Source organism: Felis catus, chromosome D4 (assembly GCF_018350175.1).
Source record: "Felis catus isolate Fca126 chromosome D4, F.catus_Fca126_mat1.0, whole genome shotgun sequence".
Classification (NCBI taxonomy): domain Eukaryota; kingdom Metazoa; phylum Chordata; class Mammalia; order Carnivora; family Felidae; genus Felis; species Felis catus.
In genome coordinates, this window is record NC_058380.1 from 26576197 (window position 1) to 26601896 (window position 25700).

The 25700-nt window shown below is 36.1% G+C and overlaps 1 protein-coding gene across 9 annotated transcripts in view; it reads right to left on the minus strand.

Moving 5' to 3' along the window:
- The window catches only part of AGTPBP1 (ATP/GTP binding carboxypeptidase 1), a 168469-nt gene that overhangs the window by 51323 nt on the left and 91446 nt on the right, over positions 1–25700 (minus strand). For all 9 annotated transcript variants that reach the window (XM_045043681.1, XM_023242224.2, XM_023242223.2 and 6 more), the window contains 4 exons: positions 17652–18367; positions 1998–2081; positions 342–428; positions 109–257 (listed from right to left, as the gene is read on the minus strand). In XM_045043681.1, coding sequence (XP_044899616.1) covers positions 109–257; positions 342–428; positions 1998–2081; positions 17652–18367 — 1036 coding nt within the window. The remainder of the gene's footprint in view (positions 1–108; positions 258–341; positions 429–1997; positions 2082–17651; positions 18368–25700) is intronic.

The window sequence follows — 25700 nt, forward strand, 5'->3', positions numbered from 1 at the left end:
ATGAACCTTTTTTAAACATGTTAATAATTAGAAGAAAAAAAAAAGCCTTATGTACTATAGTTACAATGCCTGCATATCATCTACACTGGGGGGAAAAACATGTCTTACCATAATTAAATTGACTGTTGGACTTTTCACAGTTAATGATGTTAAACCTGTAAGCAACACCTGGTCGCATTCCACTGACTTCAAAGTAAAACCACTGATGATAATGATTGCTATTTATATCTGAGTTCAGAATAAGATCATATTCATTTCTGAAAATAGAAAATAAAGAAATCTGATGAAAATTAGGGAAATATCTGTGTACAGACAAAGTGAGAACATTTTAAATGACTTACTTTCTAATTTGAATTACTTTGCGCAGATTCCCAGATTCAAATTTGGAGTTAAACTTCAAAATATCTCCTTCTTCTGGAACAGTGTAACTAAATAAAAGTATTCAAGTAAGTATTATAAAATACACTGCAATTAAATAGGTAAACAGAAAATTTAAAATAAAACTACACTACAAATTAAAAATATACCACTATTGCCACGTCCCCCCTTCTTTATTTTTAAACCAAAGAATGTAACAAGCAAAACACGAACTCTGGTTAACATTTATAGACTTAAAAATTACAAGTAGAGACTGAATATTAATCACAAATAAGAAATTCTGCCCCACTAAATAAATGTAATTTCTAAATACCAATAATCAAATAAAAAGACTAGATGTATCTTTAAAAAGGCATATGACCAGTACTGGGTAGCAATAATTCTAATTAAACTATGCAGTTCTCAGATTAAATTTGCAGAGCTATATTAGATATAGATACTAGCTTATTTAATTAGTGCCAGGAAGGTGAAAGTACTGTCTTCACTTTACATATTCACTACTTTAGTATTTACTGAATGCCTACTAGGTACCAGATTCGGTTTTAGTTGTCTGTCTGTGTCTCTGATTAAATACAGATTTTTGCTCTTCTGGAGCTTACATTCTAACAGAGGGAAACTCAGACTTTAAGAAGCTCAATGATTTTGTCCAAAGTCATTTCAATTAGAAATAGCAATGGTATGTATGCCACGCTCAGGGTTCCTGAGTTTCTGTTTTCACCATATCTGCCTGATCTGACACCAAATTATAAATATTGAAATAACTAAGACATTTTGAATAAGATAGATTTGGTTTTCATTTTTAAAAGTATTATTTCAAATTCAGTCATTAGCTTTGACATAATTTTTACCCTTATTTCTTTACCTTTAAAGATAATGATCTTTAAAAAGTGTTCTATTTCCTCCAAAAAGACCAGTAAGATCTGAAATGTCCATCAGAATATTAGAATGTTGAGAGATGGGGAAACCCACTGAGGGCTCATTACATTTCTTGTATAAAGAGGCAAATGACTAAATAATAGTCACATTCATCATTTCTAATTTTCACTTATTTAAACCCTAAAATGTCCTGATAACAGTGATAACCCTAAATTGTGAATAACACTAACGCATCAAGCATCATAAACATATGGCTTCAAAGAGCAGGAAAGTAATATAAAGGACTGATGCACATTGTAAGCAGTAAGAGGCAACAAAGACTAGTGGGGACTATGGAGAAATTAGCAAGCACATGTCCCTTCTTTTTTTTAAAACGGATGGTAATTTGTTGTCCTAAGGAAACGAAGGCTCAATATTGTCAATAGGACAAAATTGCAGCATTTCATGTGACATTTCCACTCTCTAAAATGGAGGTAATTTCACATTTTTTAAAAACACAGCATCAGTTTGTGACCTTTCCCTTATCGAACCCCTTAAGTCCACCTAAGAACAAACAAAAGCCTGTGATACATTCAATTTAATATGATTTACTATTACATTACCATTATGTCCCTGCTAAAAGATGAAAACATAGCAAGGGCAAACTAGGTGGAAGTTAGCTATATTTTTTTATTTTTAAAAATAACACTGAAATTTTAGAGTACTAATAAAACTAATGAAACTAAAAACAACAACAGACTTACTTTGGGTTATCCAAGTCATATACCACTCGATCTATGATATCACTCTGATGTATTAATCTCTCAATATCTTGGGCAATTTTTGTCCTGAAATCACAAAAGAGAAGCATGACCATGAAAATTCATTATTATAGGCCAAGGCACAACTTTCTCCAAGATAAGTTTGGGATGAAAAAGTGTAAAAGGATAATACTTTCTTAAAATAAAAATGATCATTCATATCAATATGTCGCAAGACAGTATCTGTATTATTAAAGCCCGAATTCTGAAAATAACCATGTAGAATACAGTTACAAGTTCAATACCTTAAAAATAAATTTTAAGGGGTGTCCAGGTGGCTGAGACAGTTAGCACCTGACTCTTGGTTTCGGTTCAGGTTACGATCTCACAGTTTCATGGGTTTGAGACCCACATTGGGCTCTGCACTGGCAGTGCTTGGGATTTTCTCTCTCTCTGACCCTTCCCAATTCGAGCTGTCTCTGTCTCTCTCAAAATAAATAAATAAACTTTATTTAAAAAAATCTTGAATGTCTTATTTATGACTTTCGACATCGAAATGGTAACAAGCCACTCTGTAGACGAAAAGCAAATAATTTTACATATATAAGAACAGCATTATCAGAAGCAGTAAAGATCCAAAAAGCCAAAAATTATATATGAAGATTCTTAAAAGCCACCATTGCTGGAATGTTTCTAAAATGCAACTGGCAACCAGCATGCACATTTGTCAGAATCAGTGCTCTCTTCTGTGAACGGAGAGGAAATGTGGAGGAGAAGGGGACACTTGTGTCAGGAGGCAGAGCATGGACCCTGCATCTCCAGGATTCTCTAGGCCTGAGAATTCTCTGGGCCTCCCCCTGAATCAGTCCAATGAAATGGTCACCAACTGGAAAATTCCTAGAATCCTGCCACTATCCTAGAAAAAGGGGTCACAGACAGATTCCACCATCTTCCCTGTCCATAATTAAGCCAAGGAAGGCAACAATCACTGAAGGTGTCACCAAGGGTAACCAAACCAGAACAAATGTAGGTCATATAGCCAGGTGCCTGGAACTCCAGGTAGACTGGCCACAAAGCTCATACTGGGAAGATGCCTACTGCTGTTATAGTCACAGTATCACTTGTCATATTATCACTTATTCTTTTTTTTTTTTTTTTTTGAGAGAGAGAGCTTGAGCAGGCAAGGGACAGAGAAAGAAGGAGACAGAATCTCAAGCAGGCTTGGCACCAACAGCACAGAGCCCGACGTGGGGCTCAAACTCCTGAAACTGTGAGAATCATGACCTAAGCCAAAATCAAAATCAAGAGTCAGATGCTTAAGTGACTGAGGCACCTAGGCGCCCCTATCACTTATTCTTAAAGAGGAAGCCGATTATATGAACAGCTTTAAATTTCAAATTTGTCTGTTTCAGCTAAAGATTGGTAATACAGATTAAAACTGTGGTTTATTGATTTATTGTTAGAACAGAGTGAGGAAAGTTGCCAAAATGGTTATAATAAAATCTTAAAAATACACTAAACACTGAAAGTCTCCTGAACTTCAGGTAGATGTGAAATAGTCTCCTGCACCAAAGATACTTCTTTGTGATTAAGCAGTCTTAACTCTCATATAGTTCAGAATTATCTCTAACAATATCCGTATAACTTTGACTTCAGAATAAGCTAAGAACCCATTCTGATAAAAAGCTAATAGTTATCAGGAAAACATTAAAAGGTGTGATAGTTAAATACAGAAAAAAATTAAAGAGGTACAACTCTAAATTTATTTTTAGTTTTATTCTACAAAAAATAACTCTTCACTGACAAGCAGTCTATCAAGAAAAAGACCCAGTATCAAAGGATTAAGATATAAATCCTTGATTTACATTCAATGTCATAACTTTCAAATGCCAAATTCTTTCTAAAGAAACATTTTTAAAAAGCTATTAATTGCAATAATAAACAAGTCCAAAATTTATATTACCCAGACCTTTGACAATAAAAGAGGTAGCACTCACATACATTCAGATATACCATACCAAAAAAAAAAAAAAAAAAATGTGAGTATTCAAGTATGGGTGAATGACTAAATAAATCCTAATTATATCCATTTGTTAGAATATATCCATTTGTCAGAATAATTTAATAAATAAGGCTGAAACATACCACAAATGTGCAAATACAAATACTTACAAAAGTCTGGGTTTTTTTTTTTTTTTAAAGGAAAATGGTATTAACAGGCTGATACAACACCTCAGTTCCACAGCAATGCTCCATAATATAAAACAGGGTCAGAACAGCACAGACAGCCACGGGTCAGCCATGTGTACCCGTGAGATGGATGGATAGTGTGTGGAACACTGCAGGGCCCAGGCTCTGTCTGAAAACAAACTGACTGATGCCAGGTAGGAACCAGATACTAAGGTTGTTACACCAGTTTTTCAAGAAACATCAGAAACTTGGATTTCTATGAGGAATCTCCCAAATTTTAAATGCAAAAGTCAGTAAAAACAAAACAAACAAACAAACAAAGTCTGCAAAGTGAAGCCAAAATCATGTTCAAGTTAATATGGCCTACGGGCCACTCATTCTCAACTTCTGACACTGTATTTTAGGGTACATAGTGGCCCATGTATATTAGACTAGACCTAAAATTAACACTAGGAAATCACCTGCCCTTCCAGAAGCCCCCATTAATAAAGAGGAAGGTCAATCTTTTATTCAGACATGGATCTGGGTGAAGCACCACAACTCCCATAAAAAGAATGTCAATCCTTCCTCCCTTTCCCTCACTGGCCTATTAAAATACATGGCTCTCCAGTCAAAACAAAACAATAAATATTTTCCAGATACCCTCGGGGACTATAATCTCAGATTTACTGACCTCCAATAGCTAGCAAAGACTTGGCCCAGAAGACAATAATTTATGCAGTCTGAACAATGTCCAGTGCATTCAGTCCAGTAAATGCTCTAAAGTTCGCAGGACATGCGGCCACCAGTGAAACTTTCCTTTGTTAGTTAGGTTTCCACCAGGATAGGGCAGTCTTACAGGAAACAATTTCATACATCTCACAGCTATATTTTCTGTACGAATATTATGGGTAATGTTGTTCATTACATAACTATTCCCGAGGGTCCACAGAAGATGATCTTCTTTATAGAGAACATGGTTTAACCATATGTACATGATAACTATATATAAATGATTAACAGGGTAGGCTCATGACCTAGACCAGAGTTTGACTCTTGGCTCTGCCACTTACTAGCAGTGTAACCTTGGATAAGTTAACTCACGAATCCTAAGCTTCAGCATAGTCTTCTATAAAATAAGAGAAAGAATAGTAATTTCCTCATAGAGCTATTATACCATGAAATGGCACACTCTATATACACATATATATTCCATACGAAGTACTTGTTACTTAGTACTATGTCTGACCTAAAAAAAAAAACACTCAATATAAGTTATCTGCTGCTGTGCCAGTACTAAGATTTCTGCTACTGTCTCCATTCCATAAGTACTTATGTTCCCCCAAGCCATTCTAAACTTAATATAAAGAAATCCAGAGGTTTGCTTTCCTTATTTTGCTTTTGCCACAATTCTTTCGCCTACTTTTCAATTTTAAATTTCTGAACAGGTAATATATTGACATGGAGCAAAAATCATATGCTACATAAAAGTATAAAATGGAGACTCTCACTTTCTATACAAGCCATATCCTCCATCCATCCAGTTAACTACTTTTATTGCTCTCCCTCCACTAGCATCTTATAGCTTTTTCCATCAGTATGTACAGATCTTTTTGTTTTTTTAATCACTGCATAGTATTCATAGGTAAGATATACCATAATTTATTTAACTAGTTTGATTGGTGGGCACAATGCCATAACAAAAAACTTTGAACACCATTTCACAGATATGCAAATTATGTGTGTGTGTGTGTGTGTGTGTGTGTGTGTGTGTGTGTGTGTAATGTATATAAATTATAAATTCCCAGATGCAGGATTAACGTGTCAAAGGAAATAAGTACTGTTAATCTTGATAGACACTGTCACACTGCCCTCCACAAGAGGTACTATCAATTTGCAATCCCATTATTAATGTATAAGAAAACCTGTTTTTGGGGATGCAAACTGGTGCAGTCACTCCGGAAAACAGTATGGAAGTTCCTCAAAAAATTAAAAATAGAACTACCCTACGACCCAGCAATTGCCCTACTAGGTATTTATCCAAGGGATACAGGTATAGTGTTTCGAAGGGGCACATGCACCCCCCATGTTTATGGCAGCACTATCAACAATAGCCAAAGTATGGAAAGAGCCCAAATGTCCATCGATGGATGAATGAACAAAGAAGATATTGTATATATATACAACGAAGTACTACTAGGCAATCAAAAAGAATGAAATCTTGCCATTTGCAACTATGTGGATGGACCTACAGGGTATTATGTTAAGTAAAATTAGTCAGAGAAAGACAAATGTCATATGACTTCACTCATATGAGGACTTTAAGATAAAAACAGATGAATGTAAGGGAAGGAAGCAAAAATAATGTAAAAACAGGGACGGAGACAAAACAGAAGAGACTCTTAAATATGGAGAACAAACAGGGTTACTGGAGGGGTTGTGGGGGGGGGGGGATGGGCTAAATGGGTAAGGGGCATTAAGGAATCTACTCCTGAAACCATTATTGCACTACACGCTAACTAACTTGGATATTAATTTAAAAAAATAGTAAGAAATATGTGGTAGGGATGGATAAAATGCAATCAGAATTTGGTATGACATATTTAACCAGAATGACTAATATAATATAAAAAAAAATCTTACTTTATAAAATTAATATTTACCAAGGTTGAATTGAGAACAAATCATGTTTTAGAAAGTAAGCATTTAAGGCAATATGTGCATTTACTACATGTTCATTAAAGTTTTAATTCATATTTATGTTACAGAATTTGATGAACTTACTGAAAAACAAGATACAAAATTGCTACTTTACTAGCCATAATTAGCCAAGAATGGAATTGGTTTAAAAATCCTATTCACAATAAATAACAGAAATCCATAAAATTACTTAGGAATAAAATTCACAAAAATAGATGAGTTAAGTAAAACTACTAAAATACTTAAAATATAATAAAATCTAGAATAGAGGGAACAATTAATATTCCTAGAGATAATATTAAAAGAAAATTTATTGCAAATTGCAGTATATTACTATACATTAACAAAATACAAAATGTTAGGATAAAAAATAGTATTTATTTGTTATGTCAGAATAAATTTTCAGAACTGAAGATATTCTTTGGAAATAGTAATTGAACTTGAGACATATTTTGCATTGTGCAGAATGGATTTTTATAGTGTACAGCCCAGCAATTCCATTTTGATATAAAATGCAAATAAATTTTCATTGAAGGGAACTATGAAACATGAAAGAACATTTAAAACATAAGAATTTTTTTTCTGAAAGTAATATATTAGAAGTAAACTATGTTCATCAGCAACAAAATGAATAAATTGTGAGTATACTCATACAATACTATGTATTGATTACCATGATGAACATCATAAACCTGCTATTGACTGATGACAAGTTTCCAAAAGAATACTATCAGTATATTATTTACATAAAGTTTAAAAACATGAAAAACAATACCATATAATATTTATGTATATATTTAACTATGCATATTATAAAATAATCAGAAATGTATGATAATAAGAAACATCAAATTCAACATAATTGTTATCTCTGTTAAAAGGACTTTACAAATTAAACAATGAGTGTACAGGTGTCTGGCGAAAAGAGAGAGAGAGAGAGAGAGAGAGAGAGAGCGCGCGAGCCTGTTTCCCCCAGCCTCATCCTCATCAGTAAAACATGCTATCAAACTTCTAGATTTTAGGCAATTTGATATGTGGGAAATGATATCTCAGTACATTTTAATATGCATTTCTTTTAAGACAAGTTGAACATATTTCTGTGATTGTTACTGTATTTCTTTGCCATATTTTTTTTATTTTGATAAAAGTATTTTTGTAAAATACCTTAAATGCTTTGTAAAACAAAGCAATATGGATTATAATTTACAATAAAATACAGCTAGACAATTTTTCTAAAAACATACAGAAAGCTGGAAAGTAAAATCAAAATGCTAAAAGTTATTACCTCTAAGAAATGAGACAAAGAGTGACCTTTATCCTTTCTACTTTTTCTCATGTTCTAATTTTATGGAATATGAAAACAAGAAAGATGCACCCAAAAATGCTAAGCATACTTTATAAGAGATCAGTTTCATTTTAATTTATAAGCCAATTTAAGCCAAAAATATGGATTCAAGTAATTATCAGTATGGGATTACAATTAAAAAAAATTTTTAAGTATTTTTTAAAAATTTACATCCAAGTTAGTTAGCATATAGTGCAATAATGATTTCAGGAGTAGAATCCAGTGATTCATCCCCTATTCACATGAGTGAAGTTATATATTTGTCTTTCCCTAATTTTGCTTAGCCTAATACACTCTAGTTCCACCCACATAGTTGCAAATGGCAAGATTTCACACTTTTTGATTGCCAAGTAATACTCCATTATGTGTATATTCTTTATCCATTCATCCATTGATGGATATTTGGGCTCTTTCCATACTTTGGCTATTGTTGATAGTGCTGCTATAAACATTGGAATGCATGTACCCCTTCAAAACAGCACACCTATATCCTTTGGATAAATACCTAGCAGGGCAATTGCTGGGTCATAGGGTAGTTCCATTTTTAATTTGTTTGAGGAACTTCCATACTATTTTCCAGAGTGGCTGCACCAGTTTGCATTCCCACCAGCAGTGCAAAAGGGTTCCTCTTTCTCTGCATCCTCACCAACATCTGTTGTTGCCTGAGCTGTTAATTTTAGCCGTTCTGACAGATGTGAGGTGGTATCTCATTGTGGTTTTGATTTGTATTTCCCTGATGATGAGTAATGTTGAGCATTTTTTCATGGGTCTGTTAGCTATTGGATGTCTTCTTTGAAAAAGGGTCTAGTCATGTCTTTTGCCCATTTCTTCAATGGATTATTTGTTTTCTGGGTATTGAGTTTGAGAAGTTCTTTAGAGATTTTGGATACTAACCCTTTATCTGATATGTCATTGGCAAATAACTTCTCCCATTCTGTCAGTTGCCTTTAAGTTTTGCTGATTGTTTCCTTCGCTGTGCAGAAGCTTATTTTGATGAGGTCCCAATAGTTCATTTTTACTTTTGTTCCCCTTGCCTCTGGAGATTTGTTGAGTAAGAAGTTGCTGTGGCCGAGGTCAAAGAGACTCTTGCCTGTGTTCTCAACTAGGATTTTGATGGCTTCCTGTCTTAAGTTTAGGTCTTTCATCCATTTTGAGTTTATTTTTGTGTATGGGGTAAGAAAGGGGTCCAGTTTTCCCAACACCATCTGCTGAAGAAACTGTCTTTATTCCATTTGGATATTCTTTCCTGTTTTGTCAAAGATTAGTTGGTCATACGTTTGTGGGTCCATTTGTGGGTTCTCTATCCTGTTCTATTCTGGTTTTGTGCCAGTATCATACCATCTTGATGATTACAATTTTGTAATACATCCTGAAGTCCAGAATTGTGATGCCTCCAGCTTTGGCTTTCTTCCTCAGGATTGCTTTGGCTATTCGCAGTCTTTTCTGGTTCCATACAAATTTTAGGATTGTTTGTTCTAGCTCTGTGAAGAATACTGGTGTTATTCTGGTAGGGATTGCATTGAATATGTAGATTGCTTTGGGCAGCATCAACATTTTAACAGTGTTTTTTCTTCCAATCAATGATCATGGAATATTTTTCCATTTTGTGTGTGTGTGTGTGTGTGTGTGTGTGTGTGTGTGTGTGTGTCTTCTTTAATTTCTTTCACAAGCTTTCTATGGTTTTGGGTGTATAGATTTTTCCCTTTAGTTAGGTTTATTCCTAGGTATCTTATGGTTTTTGGTGCAATTGTAAATGGGATAGATTCCTTGATTTCTTTCTGCTGTTTCATTATTGGTGTATAGAAATGCAATCACTTTCTGTGCACTGATTTTATATCCTGTGACTTTGCCGAATTCATGGAGTTCTAGCAGGTTTTTTGGTGGAATCTTTGGGGTTTTCCATATAAAGGATTTGCAAAGACTGAAAGTTTTACTTCCTCTTTGCTGATCTGGATGCCTTTTATTTCTTTGTGTTGTCGGATTTCTGAGGCTAAGACTTTCGCTACTATGTTGAATAACAGTGGCAAGAGTGGACATACCTGTTGTGTTCCTGACCTTAGGGGGAAAGCTCTCAGTTTTTCCCCATTGAGGATGATATTACCATTGGGTCTTTCATATATGGCTTTTATGATCTTGAGGTATGATCCTTCTATCTTTCCTGAGGGTTTTTATCAAGAAAGGATGATGTATTTTGTCAAATGCTTTCTCTGCATCTTTTGAGAGGATCATGTGGTTCTTGTCCTTTCTTTTATTACTGTGAAGTATCACAATGCCTTGCGGGTATTGAACCAGCCCTGCATCCCAGGTATAAATCCCACTTTATTGTGGTGAATAATTCTTTTAACATATTGTTGGATCCAGTTGGCCAGTATCTCATTATGAATTTTTGCATCCATGTTCATCAGGGAAATTGGTCTGTAGTTCTTTTTAGTGGGGTCTCTGTCTGGTTTTGGAATCAAGGTAACACTGCCTCACAGTGTAAGTTTGGAAGTTTTCCTTCCATTTCTATTTTTTGGAACAGCTTCAACAGAACAGGTGTTAACTCTTCTTTGAATGTTTGATAGAATTCCCCTGGAAAGCCAACCAGCCCTGGACTCTTGTTTGTTGGGAGATTTTTGATTACTAATTCAATTTCTTTACTGGTTATGGGCCTGTTTTAAAGTTTTTATAGCTTCCTGTTTCAGTTTTGGAAGTTTATGTTTCTAGAAACTTGTCCATTTCTTCTACATTGCCTGATGGGCATATAATTGATCATAATATTCTCTTATTATTGTTTGTATTTCTGCAGTATTGGTTGTAATCTCTCATCTTTTATTATTGATTTCATTTATTTAGGTCCTTTCCTTTTTCTTTTTGATCAAACTGGCTAGGGACTTATCGATTTTAATAATTCTTTCAAAGAACCAGCTCCTGATTTCACTGATCTCTTCTACTGGGGGGGGGGAGTTGTTTGTTTTGGGTTTTTGTCTTTTGGGGTTTTTTGTTTTGTTTTGTTTTGTTTTTTTGGTTTCGATAGCATTGTTTCTGCTCTAATCTTTATTATTTCCCCTATTCTGCTGGTTTGGGGTTGTTTTTACTGTTCTTTTTCCAGCTCTTTAAGTTGTAAGGTTAGGTTTTGTATCAGAACTTTCTTCTTTTTTTAGGAAGGCCTGAATTGCTATATACTTCCCTCTTATGACCACCTTTGCTGCATCTCAGAGGTCTGGGGCTGTGGGTGTTAGCATTTTCATTGGCTTCCATGTACTTTTTAATTTCCTAACTTCTTGGCTAAACCATTCATTCTTTAGTAGGATGTTCTTTAATCTCCAAGTATTCTTTTTCTTTCCAAATTTTTTCTTGTGTTTTTGAGTTTCATAGCATTGTGGTGTGAAAATATGCACAGTACAATCTCAACCTTTTTGTACTTGTTGAGGGCTGATTTATGTCCCAGTATGTGATCTATTCTGGAGAATGTTCCATGTTCACTTGAGAGGAATGTGTATTCTGCTGCTTTAGGATGAAATGTTCTAAATATATCTGTTAAGTCCATCTGGTCCAGTGTGTCATTCAAGGCCATTGTTTCCTTGTTGATTTTCTGCTTAGATGATCTATCCATTGTTGTAATTGGGTGTTGAAGTCCCCTACTATTATGGTATTATTGTCAATGAGTCTTTATTAAAGCGTTTACATTTGTGATTAACTGATTTATATATTTAGGTGCTTCCACATTAGGGGTATAAATGTTTACGATTGTTAGATCTTGGTGGATAGACCCCTTAATTATAATGCCTTTATCTCTTGTTACAGTCTTTATTTTAAAATCTAGATAGTCTGATATAAGTATGGCTACTCCAGCTTTCTTTTAGTGACCGTTAGCATGATAAATGGTTCTCTATCCCCTTATTTTCAATCTGAAGGTGTCTTTAGGTCTAACGTGGGTCTCTTGTAAATAGCATATAGATGGATCTCGTTTTCTAATCCATTCTGTTACCCCTTGTCTTTTGATTGGAGTGTTTATTTCACTGACATTTACAGTGAGTACTGAAAGATATGAATTTATTGCCAGTGTGTTGCCTATAGAGTTGGAGTCTCTGGTGATGTTCTCTGGTCCTTTCTAGTCTTTGCTGCTTTTGGTCTTTTTTGTTTTGTTTCGTCTTTTCTCCCCTCAGTCTCCCTTAAAATTTCTTGCAGGACTAGTTTCGTTGTCACAAACTTCTTTAGTTTTTGTTTGGGAAATTTTTCTCTCTCCTATTTTGAGTGACAGGCTTGCTGTAGAAATAATTCTTGGCTGCATATTTTTCCGATTCAGCACATTGAATATATCCTGCCACTTATTTCTGGCCTGCCAAGTTTTTGTGGATAGGTCTGCTGCAAACCTGATCTGGCTTCTCTTACAGGTTAAGGACTCTTTTTTTCCTTGTTGCTTTCATAATTCTTTCCTTGTCTGTGTATTTTGTAAATTTGACTACAATATGCCTTGCTGATGGTTCTTATTGAATCTAATGGGAGTTCTCTGTGCTTCGTGGATTTTGATGTCTGTGTCTTTCCCCAAGTTAGGAAAGTTTTCCACTCTGATTTGCTCACATAAACCTTCTACCCCTTTTTGTCTCTCTTCATCTTCTGGGACTCCTCTGATTCTGATGTTATTCCTTTTTAATGAGCCACTGAGTTCTCTAATTCCTATATTGTGCTCTTTTGCCTTAGTTTCCCTCTTTTTTTCTGCTTCATTATTCTCCATAATTTTGTCTTCTCTATCACTGATTCGCTGCTCTACTTCATCCATCCTTGCCGCCATGGCATCCATTCAAGATTCCATCTCTGTTATAGCATTTTTAATTTTGTCCTGACTAGATTTTACTTCTTTTATCTCCGCAGAAAGGGATTCTATGCTTTTTTCAATCCCAGCTAGTATTCTTATTATAGTGATTCTAAATTCTAGTTCAGACATCTTGCTTATATCTGTGTTAAGTCCCTGGCTGTCATTTCTTCCTGTTTTTCTTCAGGGGTGAATTCCTTCTTTTCATCATTTTGGAGAAAGAGAATGAATAAAATTTTTTAAATTTATAAATTAAACACAACACAATCAAATAAAGGAAGACAGATCCTAGGTGTGTTTTGGTCTGGTTGTTGAAAGAAGTTTGATAGAATAGAGAAAAAAGGGAAAGAAAAGAGAAAAAGAAAAAAATTTTTTAAATTTTTAAAAATGTATACAATGAAACAGAATAAAATGAAGTAAAATAGAATGAAAAGTTTACAAAAAATACAGTAAAAAAATTTTAAATGTTTTTATAAAAACAAAATAAAAATACATTTTCCTCTTTTTGTATCTAAGAATAAGAAAAGAAAAAGAGAAAAAAATGAACAGATGGGCCAGCGAACAGAATGAAATTACAGTCAGTTTCCCCTAGAAGTCAAACTATGAAGCATCTTATAGCCTGTACACTAAGCAGGCAGGAAAACTTGTGGTCGTCCTCTAGGGCTTAATTGGTGCAGTTGGACAGGGCTTGGTGTAATGGCTCCATTCTCCACTAGGTGGTGCTGCTTAGCTTACTGGGGTGGATCAATGTGGGCACATGCAGGGGTATGTGCCAATGAGGTGAAAATGGTGTCACCCAGTTTCCCAGTCACTAGCATCAGAACTCTGTGCTCTCCCCAGGCAGCCATCAGGCAGCTCTCCTTTGTTTCCAGCTTTTGTCCACTACCTGCTTCTATGCTGTCCATGACCAAGCCATCAACCTGCCAGGCAGCACCTCTCTCTCAAATTTTATCTCAGATGGGGCTGTTTTTCCAAACGCCTCACTTCTGAGGGCCCTGCAGCTTTGACCTACTCAGACCTTCTGGGGGAGGGCCTCACTGAGCAATGGCCAGGTGCTGGCTTGCCCCCAGGACCACTTGCACGACCACACCACTGCAGAGACCCAGAGACTGCCTCTGGGTGCCAGCCTGCCCCAGAAAAAGTTTGCATGATCATGTAGCAGCAGTGGTTCAAGGGACTGTGGCAAATCACAACACACACAACTGGCACAAGGCTTCAATGCACCCTAGCGTCCTTGTTCCAACACCAGCTCTCTGTCTGCTCCTAGGGATTCATCCTTCCCACCAGAGCACCACCAGGTATCTATCTGGCTGCGGAGTTTCTGACTCTGCACTCTCCTGTTTATAGAGTCCTAATGGTATTGAAACTCTCTCCTTTCTTCTTTCTCCCTTTCTTGTTCACACCCTTGTGAGTACTTCCACTCTTTCTCTTTCTCTCCAGCTGCTTTGAGGGGGAGTGCTTTTCCTATACTCTCTCCCTATCTCTGTCCTCTCTCTGCAAATAAAAACAGCTCCCTACCCTCCACAGCTTCTCTCCCCACCCGTTCACCTCTCCATGCCAGGTACCTGCCAAGGTCCGTGGCTCAAGTTATACAGTTGTTGTGTTAATCCTCATATCAATTTTCTAGGTGTGCAAAATGGTTTGCTGCTGATCTAGTTGCATCTCAGGGACAAGAGAAGCAGAGAGCTTCCATGCTGCTCAATCATCTTGGCTCCTCCGCACAAAATCCCAAAATTTTTAAGTATTAATGTACTATCTACATTGAGATATGAATCTTATAATGGGTTTTTCCCCTTCCAAATGGGGTGGAGAAATTTTTAATGAAGTTTTATTCACTTATTGTGTTTAAAAAGATTAATGAATAAAAGATCAGTGATAATCATAAAGCAGAAACTCAAAGTAACAAAAACATATTTTCACCAAGTAATTTTAAGAAGTCTAATGCTTCCGGGGCGCCTGGTGCCGCAGTCGGTTAAGCGTCCGACTTCAGCCAGGTCACGATCTCGCGGTCCGTGAGTTCGAGCCCCGCGTCAGGCTCTGGGCTGATGGCTCGGAGCCTGGAGCCTGTTTCCGATGCTGTGTCTCCCTCTCTCTCTGCCCCTCCCCCGTTCATGCTCTGTCTCTCTCTGTCCCAAAAATAAATAAACGTTGAAAAAAAAATTAAAAAAAAAAAAAGAAGTCTAATGCTTCCTTTTTCTGAAAATGATCCTTATTAATTTTGACATTATTCATTTACGGTGTTACTACATTTGAATAAGGACTGGCCTAAAAGTAAGCAAATAATTTACAAAATGTTATCATTTGCTCAAAAAATAACTTGCAGAAGACAAGGCAAATAAGCAAACCAGAAACAATACCCTCAATGTAGGACTTCAGAAAAAGCAGCATTTCTGACTACTCAGAAATCCTTACTACCTGGCCAATATTGAGTATTTTCTTGCAAATACAGAACCACAAAGCCTTCAGACTATGTAGCTACTGGGGTGAAGCAAACTTTTCCTTTAAGGATCAGTTAGTATATATTTTAAGTTTTACAAGCCACATGTCTCTATGACAACTATTTAACTTTGCCATTGTGGTACCAAAACAGCCAGAGATCATACATAAACAAATAGAAATGGCTGTGTTCCAAAAAAAAAATCTTTATTTATAAACACAAATATGAATGTCATGTAATTTTCATGTGTCACAAAATGTTATTTTCTCTGGATTTTTTTTGAACCATTTAAACACATAAAAACCATTCTTAGCTTGTGGGATGAACATAAACAGGCTATGAGCTGTATCTGACACAATGAGCCATAGTTTGTTAACCATGGTCAAGGTGAATGACAAACTTTTTTGATCATGACCTGTAAGAAATACATTTTAAAAATCACAGCCCTGGGGCACCAAGGTGGTTCAGTCAGTTAAGCATCTGACTCTTGGTTTTGGCTCAGGTCATGATCTCACAGTTCATGGGAGCCCTGCATCAGGCACTATGCTGTCAGCACAGCCTGTCTCCCTCTCTTTCTTCCCCTCACCCACTCACGTTCGCTCACTCTCACTCACTCTCTCAAAAATAAACATTTAAAAAAACTCACATCCCTGCATACATGTGAGCACGTGCGCGTGCGCGCGCACGCACACACACACACACACACGAAGGTTTATGAAACAATACGTTGCTGCACTACGTGTGACACAGCTACTTTCTCTTATAATACTCGGTACTAATGGGTGTCAATCCACAGTCTGGAGAGAAAATTGGTATCTAGAGAAATTAAGTTATTTTGCTCAAACATACACACAGAATCAGTGGGACAGCCAAGTCTAGAATCCAAACATTCTGACTTGCTTTTCAGAATACCCCATCCTGCTAGGACACACCACACTGACTCATCACTCTTATCAAGTCAAATTCACTGGTTCAAGTATGGCTGCTACATATGTGTGTTCTTCCAGTCTTAATGTCACTTGAAGGAACAAATGCAGCTCCCCCACAGTTCTTGTGGGCATCTCCTAAGGAGAAACTGAGAAGGCAAACATGAGCAGGCCAAACTTTGTCCCCATCACTGCAACTGTTCTCAGGGATGCAACTCTGAACAGTGCAGTGTGTGATGCAACCAGTGGATGCCTGGGCACACGCCCACTCCCACACATCTTTCCAGCAAAGTGAGTCCCTGTTCTGATGCTATGTTGTATGTGATTCCATAGCTGTGGGGTCAAGTAGCCAACTGGTAGCATTAAATGTATACTAAGTTGCTAAGTAAAATGATTAATTTATACTATACATTAAATATTTAAAAAATCAGTAAGATACAGTTGTTGCTTTAAAAAAGCCTACAGTCCCCGATTCTGTGTCTCCCTCTCTCTCTGCCTGTCTCTCATACTCTGTCTCTCTCTGTCCCAAAAATAAATAAACGTTGAAAAAAAAAATTATAAAAAAGCCTACAGTCCAAGGAAAATCAAATGCCCACAGCAGTGTCTTCCTTTTATCATTACATACTATACTTGTAAGTGCATGTACGTGGTTTTAGGTACTGGTAAACCATCATCACAAAACCCTAAAATAATCACTGAAAATAGTCAAGTTGCACCACAAATGTACTTATATGCCAAATATTACTAGTTGGCAATAATGAATACTATTTGTAATTTCTAAAATTAACTGGAAAGATTTAAGAACTATAGCTACTGTCTTTATGAATCCCATATTTTCAACCCTAGTATTTCTAATTTCAATTTTTATAACAAAATAATACTGTCCACATCTCTTTTTAAATCATACAGATTTAGATATATCTAAATCAAGTTCAAATTAAAATCAAATTACTAAATAAATATATATTACTACTAATATTTATTGAAAGTTAGTAAATAATCTGTACTTTCAGATTCCATAGGAATAAAAAATTTCTAAATTTCTAAACTGTCCTATGGTCAGGTTTATTATGTTGGCTTCATGTGAATAAGTAACGAGCTTAGAAAATACAGTAACCCACAAGGACAATTTTAAAACAGTGCAAAATTTCCAAAGCAGGATAAAAAATTATAATAACTTTAATTCAGAGTACTTTTCTTCCTAAATACCAAAGCAGTTTTTTGAAGTACGTCTTATATTCTGACAATGGTCCTGCTTAAAAGAAAGAAGAAATTTGAAACTCACCTTTGTACACCGTAAGGTCTTTCTAAGATAGGCTCTTTGAATGGAGGTGGAATGTGACCAAAATAATCAGGATAAGCCACCTCTGAATATTCTGGGACAGACTTTGTATTTTTCACAATCTCAATATAGAGATCTGAGTCGTGGAGTGTGGGTCCATCTGAGACTTCCACTGATGTCTGTTCCACTGATGAAGTAGACTCTGTATCTTCATCATCCTCAGTTTCAACTCCAGTACAACAAAGCTTCCCTAGCTGAACTGTTCTTCCCTCAAACAGAACATTTCCACAAGCAGCCATGTGTGGACAAGCTTTAGTGCACGTAAGGACAGTGAGAGGGAGACTGTAGTCCTTCTTCCCTCCTGCGGTAAAACCTGGGCCTGTCTGAGAAGGAAGATTCTGCAATGTAATTCGGTCCAATGCCTTCACAATATCGTTGTTTAGGCCCTGGGTGGAAGAAATAGTTCTATTTTGATCACCTGGCTGCTGTTGTGATGTTCTGCCATTATCTTTCATATCTTCTTTTGCCAGATCCATACAGGTAGGTTTCTTATCACCTTCGTCTCCTTTAGGAGACACATGCACCTTCCTTACAACTCCTTTTCTTAAATTGCCTGAATTTCCAGATGCTTCCTCTCCAGCTGTAGGAACAACAATAGGGCCGCGTACTTTCCCCTCAAATACAAAAGGCTTTGGTTCTTTGGAGATTAAATCATAGTCCTTTGAAAATAAAAAAGACATATGATCTTTTAGCTGTAAATATTAAAATGTATTAACAAAATTAAGACTATATTCATTGCATATGCTGCTTCAGAATCTAACATTTGAAAATTATAAAGATGGAGCGCCTGGGTGGCTCAATCGGTTGAGCATCCGACTTCGGCTCAGGTCATGATCTCACGGTCTGTGAGTTCGAGTCCCGCGTCAGGCTCTGTGCTGACAGCTCAGAGCCTGGAGCTGCTTCGGATTCTGTGTCTCCCCCACCCACCCATCCCCCTGTTTCTCCCCCACTCACGCTCTGTCTGTCTCTCTCTCTCTGTCTCTCTCTCTCTGTCTCTCTCTCTCTCTCTCTCTCTCTCTCTCTCAAAGATAAATAAATATTAAAAAAAATTTTTCTTTTTAAAAGGAAGCACAACACCCAAACTGTTACTTCAACAACTACAGTGTCTGTTTTGTACCCAGCAATGTTTCAGGCTCTTAAGGCCCATCAGCTTAAAAACAAAAACAAATCTTCCCTCCTGCCGCTTACATTCTTTGATGGAAGGAAGGGCGAGGACTGTCAACACAAGTAACAAACATGACACAAATATACAATATGAAAAGTTAATAGACTAAAGTGTTAATAGCAAGAAGAGGGGGGAGTTGGGTACTGTGGATGGCGAGTGCCAGAGGGAGGAAAAGTGGGCTGCAATTTTAAATGTCATGGATTAGGGAAGCCTGAGAAGATGATATATAAGCAAAGGCAGGAAGGACTGCCATCCACACGCCCTAGAGAAGAAGGGTGCTTGGTGTATGCAGAGAACAGCAAGGAGGTTAGGATGGCTGGAACAGAATGAACAAGATGGATTCTAAGATGTAAAAGAGGACCAGATACTGTAGGGCTTGGCCGGCTATTGTAAGAATTTTGGTTTTTACTGTGAATGACACTGGAAGCCAGTGGAGGGTTTAGGGAAGAGGAGTGCCATGACACAGGACATACACTGAGAAAAAAAAAACAGAACAAAATAGAACCTGTAAGTACAGAGTGTCTTAACCACCTGCAGTACAGGGTTTCTTAACCACAGGGGTAAGACATTTGATCTAAATAATTATTCTTTGTTTGGTTTTGGTTCTATGTTTCAGGGGCTGGGGCTAGCAAGATAGGGGGCACCATCTTGTGCACGGTAAGATGCCTAGCAGCAACCCTGGCCTCCCTCCTCTGTACACGCTAGATGCCAACAGTATCCTCACCCATTTGTGATCACCCAAAATGTCTCCAGACATTGTCAAATATCCCCTGGAGACAAAATCATCCCAGTTGAGAACCACTGCTCTAGTGTCCTTCTGAGAACAGACTAAGGAGGGGAGAGTAGAAACAGAGGACAAATTAAGAGTCTGGGCAAGGTGGCAAGAGGGGGTTGGATTCTAAACGCCCTGTGAGGCAGAACTGACATGATACTGTAAAAGACCAGATACAGGACAGAAGGGACAGAGAGGTATCATACACGGTGCCCAAGTGTTTGCCTGAATAAATGAAAAGCATCAGGAGTTTAGCTCTGAGATGTTAAGTGTGAGCTATTCACAGCTAGTCAAGCATGTAAAGTAGGCAACTGGACATATATGAGTCTAGAATTCAGAAGAAATGCCCATCCAGAATATTTAGATCTGGGAATCATTAGCATACAGATATCATTTCAAGCCATGAGGCTGGAGATCTTCAATGAAAAGAACTAGAGAAGAGAAGAAGACTGAACTTTGGGTCACTATCATCTACAGAGGTTGAGGGGATGAAAATAAAGCTTTAGAGGAGACGGAGAAGGAAAAGCCAGTCGGGAAAGACAAACACCAGGAAAGAAAAGTGTCCTGGAAGCCAAGTTTAAAAAAAGGATGTCGCTGACAGGTCAAGTAGCCTTTTCTCTTTTTACACTTACAAAAATATTTTTTGTGTCTATATCTTATATAGACTCTACCAAAGAAATATACCACAACTGATTTAACTTTTATTCTACTGTTGGGCATTAAATCTTTTATTCAACAGAGGATTTAAACAAACATATAAACAAAGTATATATTTAAGCCATTTCCAAAATTTTGCTATTATAAAAAAATCTGTAAAGAAGATCTTTTTGCATAAAACTTTTTGTTTAGGATGACGTCCTAAGCACTGAAATGGAATTACAGGGTCACATAACTATAATCAATTTTAATGTTTAATACAAATTCTCCAAATACTCTCCAAAAATACTTATCCAAGTGTACATTCCCAGTACCTGTGTATGTGATTATCTATTTCAACTGCTCTCTTCCTTGCCAACATCAAGTACTATAGTTTTAAAACACTTTTCCAAAAGGGACAGATAAGAAGTACTGTCTAATGCTATTTTAATTTGAATTTCCCTATGAGAAAAGCAAAAAAATAAATAAATAAAAATCTATACATCTGTTAACTGGTTTAATTCTTCATAGGTAATTTCTTTGTTCTTGAAATACAGGGTTTTTCTTATATTGCATAAATTCCTACATTACACACACAAACATCCCAATCCTCCACGTAACCTATCTTTGCAAATATTTTTCTGAATTTGCAATTCATCTTTTAACTTTAGCTTCTTTATACACACTATGTGGTAAAAATTAAGAATCTTTTCCTTTGTGATTCATTCTTTAAATACCCACTGCATATAAACCAAGGACCTTAAGACGATTCACTCTCAGCCCCTATACAATGTCTAATCCAAGGAGATTAGACAGTGGAGGCACAAAGGAGGTTGTAGAGGTAGGTGGCTCTCCATTAGAAGTGTTGAAAGCAAGTAAACTTGCATTTAAAAACTCTGTTGATTTATAAAGACTAACATACAAAGAACACTGCTACACAAGTCGTATTTTATATTGAGATGTCATTTTGATCCAGGATGTTACTGATGCTGATCAGTATGCAGCACCTGAAGCTTTTTTCATAAACAAATAGGGGTATAATATGAAAGCTGCTTTTCTTAAAGAGTAAAAGTACATTCCATGTACATAAATGAATTTAAAACAGTAAGTTGAGGCAAACAGTTAAGAGGTTTTATTCTTAGAACAGTAAGTTAACCATAAATATTTTAATGTTAGTTTACTCATCTATGATCTGGGGTCATGCTGAAGTGAGAAAATGTCCCCCTAAGTACAATTGAATGCATGAGGGGAAAAAAAAAAAAAACTAAAAATAGTAATTTCATCTACAATCTTCAGATCACCCTTATAATGTATTATGGGCCCATTTCTCCTGAAATACCTCAAACTGAAGTGGTCTCCCCTTTTTTGGAGCTTTTGTAGTTAATTTTAATTTTGACTATAGTTTGGAAAAGAGGGGTTGCCTATTTAGATAGGAAGGCTAGTTTTTCCCTAAAACAAATGTTTATTTTATGTTAAAGATACCACTGTACTTGTTTTACACTATTTGTATACATGTGGTGGTATTAATGCTGAACTGTAAAATATAAAATTATAATGTGACCCCAGGCTAGATATCCACCCACAGAAACACTTAGAATTGTTGGACATTAAAATATTTTAAGTACCACAACAAGTGGATAAGACAGCAAAAATAAAGAGCAAAGGGTAAATGATGACGGGATCCCAAAGTGGTAAAACTAAATGGCTTTCACTTGGAAAATATTTGCTAAAACAGGAGACCTGGGGGTTTAGGTTTTCCCATCTCAGAGTATAAAGAATAGAAGACTATCCCAGAACCTGCATAAGGTGGGGACTCTACCAGAAGATCCTTCTCCCATAAAGATAATACCCCCACCAGAAAACAAACAGCAAGGAAAACCAACTGTCTCAAACCTGGGCACTAAGAGAATGAAAAATATCACTACCCATAAGTTATAAATTGATATCAAAAGCCTGCCATCACATCACACAGACTGCAGCCTGAACTCACGTATCTGAGTGGTCCAAAAACCCTTCAGAAGGAATGTAACCTATTAAGAGTGCCTGTCAAAAGTAATAAACAACAACTTCTGGAGTTTCCGCATAAGTTCCACAAACAGAATTGTAAAGAAAATGACCAGCTCATAGGGAAAAAAACAAAAACTAAAATACAACTAAATGAAAAATTAAACAAGTAGAAGAGAAGGAACTAAAACAAACAGATGTGGAAAAAGACCTGCAAGAACTTCAGACATTAATATTATAACACTAATTAAATGACTATATTTAATATGTTCAAAGAAATAAAAGACAAGAAGTTTAAGAATGATGAAACAGATTTTTTTTTTAAACCTTCCAAACCCCCCCGCAAAAAAACAAATCTGGATGCCTAGTGGATGCTTGTAACAACCAATCAGAGCCAAAAATAAAATTAGGGAACTGGCAGACTGTTTTAAGGAATGTAGTTGACTATAGCATAGAGAAAGAGAAGGAAAACATGAAAAAGAGTTAAAAGATATGGGAAGAAAGTAAAAAAGTCTATGTCCAGGGGCGCCTGGGTGGCTCAGTCGGTTGAGTCCAACTTCGGTTCAGGTCATGATCTCACAGTTCATAGGTGTGGGCTCGAGCCCCGTGTCAGACTGTGCTGACAGCTCAGGGCCTGGAGCCTACTTCAGATTCTGTGTCTCCCTCTCTCTCTGCTCCTCCCCCTGTTCGTGCTCTGTCTCTGTCTCTGTCTCTGTATCTCTCTCTCTCTCAAAAATGAACAAACATTAAACAAAAAAGTTTTAAAGTCTACATCCAATTAGTAATGCCAAAAGAAAAGAGAGAAGAAAAGGGAAAGAGGCAGTATCTGAAGGAGAGATAAAGAGTTTTTCCAAACCCTAAATGAAAACAACTCAGAGATTCCAAAACACAGCAAATCCCATACAAGATTTAAAAAAGAATACCTGCCCTTAGTCAACATTATTGGGAAACTGCAGAGCAGGAAGCTAAAGAAATGATCTTGAAAGTCACCAGAAACAATGTGTTGTACAGTGAAAACATACACTTCCTATACATACTACCCAGCAATTTCACTCATAGGTATCTACCCAAGAGAAATGAAGGCAAATTTCCACAAAAAGCTTTTTACACAGGTGCTAATCTCAATTTTATTCACAGTGGACCCAAACTGCAAGCATTCCAATACTCATCAAGTGAACAGATAGAGAAACCATGGTACGTTCATACAATGAAATATTACTTAGCAATAAGGAAAGAGCCACTGATATACGCAGTAACATCAGTGAACCTCAAAACCATAAGATGAGCACAGAAACCTTACACCAGAGCACATTCATGCAGGATTGCAGTGACGAGAAGTTCTAGAACAGGCAAATTAACCTACAGTGACAGAGAGCAGATCAGCTGTTACCTGGGCAGGAGATGAAGAGACTGACCACACAGGGGCCCAGGGAGATATCTGGGGTGACAGAAAGAATTTCATTATCTTGGCTGGGTGGGTAGTTGCACAGTAATTCATCAAAACTCACTGGACTTAAAGATGAGTAATTTACTGCATGTAGATTATATTTCAATAAAGCTGATTCCTAAAAATTAGCCAGAGAAAGAAACTAACTTCAAGAATGATTACAAAGTAAAAGCACTTTTAGAGACACACTAAAAGGTGTATTTCAGGCAGAAGGAAAGTAATTTAGACTAAAGGTCTGAGAAACAATAAGAAATGAAAAACAAAATAGTAAAAATGTGAGTAAATCTTAAACACTGAATGTAAAGCACAAAGCAGTACCATACACAATGATTTTTTAAAAGCTAGAGTTAAAATGTAAATTAAAAGTGTATACACTGGTTTGGGAGGTGATGATACTTAAAAGTATTCCAAGTTTCCTTTTGTAATTAAGAGAAAAAAGAAAGGTCTTGATTAACTTCTGAATAGTAAAAACTTACATCAAGAGTAACTAGAATTTCTGCATGTATGTCAATACTCAAACTTATACTTTAAAGGAATGAAGTTTATTATATGTAAATTACACCTCAATAGAGCTGATTAAAATAAAAATAACAAGACTGTAGAGCTTTCAAATGAATACGCATGAAAAAGTGAAACAAAAAACAGTCAATCCAAATGAAGGCCAAACAAAAGACAAAGATACACAGATGAAACAAAATCTGATCTCATAAATATAAATCTAAATAGAGTATTAGTTATATGTAAATGAACTGAATGCTCCAGTTAAATGGCAGCCTCAGACTTTTTAAAAATCCAGCTGTATGCTGTTTAAAAGATACATGTCTAAAGATATCAAAAAGTTCAAAGCAAAAGGCTTTAAAAAGATACCGGGCAGCTCATTAAAATTAATGTAGCTACATTAATAACTTTCTAAACTTTTTTGCCTTAAATGTCTTAGAGACTTTATAGTATCAATAACTTTATAACCATTAACGGTTCATTTCAGAGGGTACAGAAATCAATATATACTCGTATGCCTCCAAAAATATTTAACAAAACTGACCTACAAAACGGAGACACATTTGCAATCACAGCAAGAAATTTCTAACACATTTTTCACAGTAATTGATAGCACTGGAATAAAAAGCCTTAAGTACAGAAAAGATCTTCTCAACATGATGAACAATCCTGTCACAGTGGCCAAACCCACAACCGTGCCTAACAGGTGCAGAATTATTTTCAAGGGTACAAGAAGTAGTAACGAAAATTGACTAAGTTCAAAGCCATAAAAGAAGCCTCAAAAAATTCAAGAGATTCTAATCATAAAGAATGTCCTCTTCTGCCACAGTATGCCAGATAAATAAAGAGATAAATACAAAATTGGGAAAGCCAACTTTCACATTATCAACAGATGAAAGAAAAAAATCATAATGGAAATAAAGTTTCCAAACAAAGATAATGAAAATACTAAATATCAAAACATGTGTAATGTAGCTAAAACAGTAATTAGAGGGAAATCTGTAGCTTAAAATTTTAAATACAGTACTAAAAAAGAAGACTAAAAATTATTGGATGCCTATCTTAAAATAATAACAAAAAAGAGCAAAAGCAGGAAAATCAAGAGATGACACTGTGAGCCTACCATTTAGAAATATGGGGATTAGTGTCAAAAACATGCTAAAAATGACGGTAGGAAACAGTAGTGGGAAAGAGACCCAGTTTTTCCTAATTAAATTAGGTAAAGCTATGTGACTCTTTAAACTCTGTCCATACAAAACTTTAATAAAAATTTAAAACCAAAATAAAAAGAGGAAAAAAAGAAAAACAAAACTAACAAAAGTCCATAAGGCAACCGTCATCATGCCACCACAAATACATGAAAAAAGAGCTGTGACAATTCAGAATTTTGACACTTCCCATATTCTGCCATTAAGAAACAAAAGCAAATAAAACTGTAACTGTCACTATGAATAAATAATCATAGTTTTA